We start from the raw sequence: 5,758 nt of genomic DNA, 5'->3' as shown, positions 1-5,758 counted from the left end.
CACACCATTGTTCGAGTTATGATCGGAGACGAATTTGTTATGAAATTGAGTGCAATTTCCTTATCTAACGACACTGTCCGCAGAAGAATATCCGCCCATGTCTGCTGATATTCTTGATCAGGTAATCCAAGAAATTAAATCTGCTCCACTTCCAATATTTAGTATCCAGCTTGATGAATCTACAGACGTTGCAAACTGTTCACAGTTACTGGTTTACCTGAGGTATATTAATGATGGCGACTTTAAAGATGAGTTTCTTTTTTGCAAACCTCTTGAAACGACAACTACTGCATGTGATGTATTTGACACAGTTGGTTCATTTCTGAAAGAGCATAAGATCTCTTGGGAAAAGGTTTGTGGTGTTTGCACAGATGGTGCTCCAGCTATGCTAGGATGTCGATCTGGATTTCAACGTTTGGTACTGAATGAGTCACCAAAAGTCATCGGACAACCAGACCAAGTCATCAACTGCCAAGGGAGGAACGGATTGCCGTTGCTGATCTGCAAACTTTTTATAACCTTCCTTGGCCTGGTCCAGCTGGTCTTGTAGCACCTGATGCAAGTCCTGGAGGGAGTCCGCGGTGGCTGGCACTGGAGAGTCTGATGTGGTCAGGGTAAACATGCGGGTGGGTACCCATACTTAGCCAGAAACAGGGACATTTGCATGGACACATGCTGTTCATTGTTGTATGTGAATTCTGCCAGGGCCAGGAAGTCTGCCCAGTCCTCCTGGAAATTGATGAAGCAGAGCAAGTATTGATACAGCACTGCATTCATTCATTCCGTGCTCCCATCCGTCTCTTGGTGGTGCACTGAGAGGCACACCTATACCTCCAAAAGACCAAGCAGAGCCTGCCGAAGTGGGCTGTGAACAGACCTCCGCGGTCTGTCAAGACGCACTTCAGGAGTCCATGAAACTGCCCAAACCCCGGATGTAAGCGATGACGCCCAGGGAGATGGAGGCACTGCATTGGTATATTGACCGGAATCTAGCAAGGGGCTTCATCCAGCTGGCCCGATCGCGGATCACAGCTCCGGTACTGTTTAAGGAAAAGAAGGACGACACCCTGTGCTTGTGTGTAGACTTCCGCGGCATCAACGGGGTTTGTGTGGAAAACATGTACCCTCTAACACTAATGAAAGACCTGTTGGCCCATTTGGCGAAGGGTAAGGTGTTTACCAAGCTGGACTTATGGGAGGCGTATTACAGGGTCTGTATCAAGCAAGGGGATGAGTGGAAGACGGTGTTCAACTGCCCGCTTGGTAGTTACCAGTTCCAGGTGATGCCGTTCGGCCTACAGGGGGCCCCTGCGGTATTTATGCAGCTCATCAATGAGGTGTTGCATGAACACCTTTACCGTGGGGTGCTCGTATATTTAGACGACATCTTAATCTACACCTCCAACATGAACACATCTGTCTGGTGTGACAGGTGCTGGAAAAACTGTTGAAGGCAAACCTGTTTGTGAAGCTCTCCAAGTGCGAATTCCACCAAACACGGCTGGACTATCTCGGATATCGGGGGCAGGAGTGGAAATGGACCCTAATAAGGTCAAGGCCGTACTGGAGTGGCAGGCACCTTGGACCCGCTGTCAGCTACAGAGTTTTGGGGGGTTTGCCAACTTTTATCAGCAGTTCATCCCCTCATTTGCTGCAGTGGCCCTACCCCTGACAGACCTGCTCTGCACACGACAGACTGCGACTAAGCCACGCCCAGGTCAACCACTGGCATGGACCATGGCATGTCAGAAGGCCTCTGAGGTCCTAAAGGCCCTGTTCGTGAGGGATCCGGTTTTGCTCCACCCAAACCCTGACCTGGCGTTTGTAGTACAGGCCGATGCCAGTGACGTCGCGGTGGGGGCGGTGTTGCTCCAAAAGAATGGCCAGGGGACTTTACAGCCCTGTGCTTACACGTTGCGTAAGCTGACGGATACCAAGAGGGCATGGGCTATATGGGAGAAGGAGGCGTTTACCATATAGTGGGTGCTGTCAACATGACGACACCTGCTGGAGGGAGCGAAGGAACCGTTCAAGGTCTGGACGGACCATAAAAACCTCAGCGTTGCAGACACCAAGTCCCCTAAACACGTACAGTGGGCGCAATATTTCCAATGATTCCGTTTGAAGTATATACCAGGGGGGAAAAACTTTCTAGCCGATGCCTTGTCGAGAATGCCCCAATACAACAGTAAGCGGGAGGAGGTGGTACAGGCCATCATGCCCCCCTACCGGCAAGCAGCAGCGCAGGCGGTGGCACGCAACCTGGTAATCGACCTGGTCCAGGAGCTGCACAAGGCAGTCCAGGACAACCCCTGGCTACAGGATCATCAAGACCTACTGACGAGGGATGGGCTGGCGTGGAAAGGTGACAAACTATATATCCCACAGGCTCTAAGACGGGGTGTTGCAACGGTGCCATGACGTAAAGCAGGCGGGCCATTTCGGTTTTCTGAAGACCCTGCATTTGGTAAGGTGGCAGTTCTGATGGCCGCAGATGAAAGCAGACGTGGAGGCCTATGTACGGGGATGCGATGTCTGTGCCACCACAAAGCCCCGTACAGGGAAGCCCTTGGGGTTGTTACAAATGGGACCCAACCCGACCCTGGGAGGACATTGCGATGGACTTCATCGTGGAGTTGCCGGAGAGTCGTGGCTATACTGTAATTTGGACCGTAATAGACCTCTTTTCCAAGCAGGCCCACTTTGTCCCATGTCAGGGGTTGCCATCCACCCGGAAGCTGGCCAAACTGTTTATCGCACAGGTGTATCGCCTGCACGGGGTGCCCCGACGAATCATCTTGGATCGGGGGGTGCATTTCACGGCCCGTTTCTGGCATGAGTTTATCCGGTTTATCGGGTCGTCCCAAGGACTCAGCTTGGCGTATCACCCCAGCACCAATGGGGCGGCGGAACGAGCAAATGCGATGGTGGAGTGCTAGCTACGGAGCTATGTTTCGTACCAACAGACGGACTGGGTCAACCTACTGCCGTTTGCAGAAGTGGCGTACAATAACGCGGTGCACAGCAGCACCGGTTTTGCTCCCTTCCGGGTGGTGCACAGTCTGGACTTCGTCCCAATCCCTGAGTATAAAAAAGGGGACCCCTCGCCCTGTCAACCTCAGGATTGGATAACGCACATTGGGGGAGGTAACGTGAAGAAGGCCTTAGTAAAGGCCAAGGAGGCCACAAAAGCACAGGCCAATAAGAAAAGGAGGCCCCAAAAGCCTTTTCGGGTGGGCGATCTGTTGTACCTATCGACAAAGTACCTACGCCTGAGGGTACCCTGTAAGAAGCTAGGTCCCAAATACCTAGGGCCGTTCCGGGTTACACAGGTTATCAATCCAGTGGCTGTATGGTTACAGCTACCTCAGTTCCTGGGGAAGATACACCCGGTCTTCCACTGTAGTCTGTTGAAACCGATAGGGGGTTCCTCCTGTAGGCCCGTGAAAGGGGTGCCAGGGCCTGTCATGGGGGACCATTACGAGATACAGGAGATCCTGGACTCTCGGATCCGATGGGGACGGCTACAGTACCTCGTGTGGTGGACGGGTTACCCTATTACAGAGGCGTCCTGGGTGGGGGAGGCGGACATCCATGCCCCCCGATTGTTGCACAAGTTCCATCGCCAATGCCATGGCAAGCTGGGTGGGGGGTTGGCTGAACTGTCCACTACAGCGGGTGAATGCTTACGTGTTTCTCCTTGCCTTCCAGGTGGAGCCCTGGTAGAGGGAGCCGCCTGTCCAGCCCCGAGGGCTCGACATTCACGGGAGGGGGGAAGGGTGACACCCCGCAGCTCCAATGTGGCTATGCCACCAGACAGCCAGGCCCCGCACCAACGCTGGCAAGGACGCCATCGAACGGCTGTGAGGTGGACTGGTCACAAGGCATTCCAGAAATTGCTGAGTCTGGAGATAATGCTCTCTCAAACTGTCCTTGACTGCTGCAGCCATATTTCACCCATATCCTGTTTTTGCTTTGCTTAGTAGCCAATTCACTATTTTTATCTCTGTGTCAATGTTCAACTGTCTGGTACTTTTCCATACTCTCAGGAATGCTGAGATTACAATGTTTAACATATTACCATATATGGGGCCTAGAGGGGTCAGGAAATGCATACGTTGTATAACCTATATATGTGTACTCTGGACGCTCCTTGGGGTTCAGATCTTTGTATTGGCTTTGGCCATCTGAACCTGCGCATATTAAAACTTTCCTTCTCCAAAGAGCTGGCTTGTGTTCCTTCATTTCCACAACAGTTTCCTGGCACCCGCAGATGGGACAAAGGCCAGGCGATGTTTCGCTGAGGACAGCTTGACCCCTTGGGCCCGACGGGAAGCCACTCCTGAAACATTCTCCAGGCGCCACGGGGGAATCCCCTCCGGGAGACAGAAGTGACTTCTCTGCGGAGCCAACGGTGCAGATAGCTAGTCCAAGAACCCTTGTGGGAAGGAAAGGAGGTCTGAACTGCTCCTGGCCAGGACGTGTGTGTGTGAAGACGCCTCAGGCGAGTATGTATTAAACGGGGGAAGTACCTATCTCGTTTGAAGATAGAAGAGGGGGATTGATCGCCCCCCTAGACTCGGGACGTCGTTCCTAAAGAAGTCTGTGTTAGGGTGTGTGTGGGAGGTTAAGCCATCTGCTGCTGCATTTCCTATTGGTGACTGTCGAGTTTCCAGCACCGTAGGTCAGTGGCGTTGGCAGTGTTAGTACCACAATGGGAGGGAAAAGTAGTGTGCCTAGCACACCACTTCAATGTATGTTAAAAGGTTTTGATCGCTATTTCAATCACACCAAATATAAAGTGCCATATCCCCCAGTTTCTAAGGATAGGCTGCGTTTCCTGTGTGAAGATTGGTGGCCTCATTTAGATGTAGGCTGGCCCCCTGAGGGAACGTTTAATACCCAGCTTATTGATGATCTGACCTCACTGATTGCAGCTAATGAAAAAAATTATCCTAATCAATTCCAGTACATAGATCAGTGGGGGGATGCAGTAGCAGAAAGGGCAGATGATCTCCTACAATGCCAGGCTGAAATGGTGCGTTTGTGTGTAGTTAGACCAAAAGGGAAAAAGTTGAAAGCAGTGGAGAAAAAATATAAGGATGTGAAGATCGCAGAAACAAAGCTGTCAGATTTAAGGAAGGAGGTTTTGGTAGAAGAAGAGGAAGCAGTGCTCCGGCCCCCTCCGTATGTGCCACAGCCGCCACCCCCATCCCAGCCTGTGGCAGCACCTCCTCTGCTTCAGCCTGGGGCAGGGGCTGCGGCACAGGCTGAAAGCGTGCAAGCAGTGGTGAGAAGAAGGGGGGGAAAGTCTGTGCCGACTGCTCCTAAGGAGGAAAAAGGAGGGGTGAGAGATCACCCTGGAGGGGAAGCTGAAGAGTTGTATGAAGAGGGAAGTGAGGAGACTGAGATTGCAGTCTCGACGGGAGTAATGACCAGGTCTAAGGCAAGGAGAGGGGAGCTGCTTGCTCCTTTGAGACAGATGGATCAGCATGTAATGGATCAGCAGGGAGCTGCACAGATCAAATCCATTTTCCAATACGTTCCGTTCACCACCAGAGATCTGTTGAATTGGAAGCAGCATTATGGTCCTTTAACTGTTAAGCCAACGGAAATGGCAGATTTGTTTCAGACCATTATGCAAACTCACAATCCCACGTGGCAGGATATTCAGCAGCTGTTAAATACCTTGTTAACGCCTGAGGAAAAGGAAAAGTGGAGAGCGGCTGTTAGAACGTGTGTGAGGGATAGGAATCCA

At 51.8% G+C, this 5,758-nt stretch overlaps 1 protein-coding gene across 1 annotated transcript in view; it reads left to right on the top strand.

Annotated features, from left to right (window-relative positions):
• Positions 1 to 2,172: 2,172 nt before the first annotated feature.
• LOC114923413 overlaps positions 2,173 to 5,758 on the top strand; it is a gene marked incomplete at its 3' end in the record, with an annotated part of 6,729 nt that continues 3,143 nt past the window's right edge. Inside the window, 3 exon segments of the mRNA XM_029286346.1 lie at positions 2,173 to 2,365; positions 2,998 to 3,233; positions 3,440 to 3,575. Of these exon segments, the coding sequence (XP_029142179.1) occupies positions 2,173 to 2,365; positions 2,998 to 3,233; positions 3,440 to 3,575 (565 nt within the window).

The sequence above is a fragment of the Protobothrops mucrosquamatus genome, unplaced genomic scaffold, assembly GCF_001527695.2.
Source record: "Protobothrops mucrosquamatus isolate PMUCROS unplaced genomic scaffold, P.Mucros_1.0 scaffold3382, whole genome shotgun sequence".
Lineage (NCBI taxonomy): Eukaryota > Metazoa > Chordata > Lepidosauria > Squamata > Viperidae > Protobothrops > Protobothrops mucrosquamatus.
Note: the sequence above shows the minus strand (reverse complement) of the source record. Positions and strands in the feature narration are given on the sequence as shown.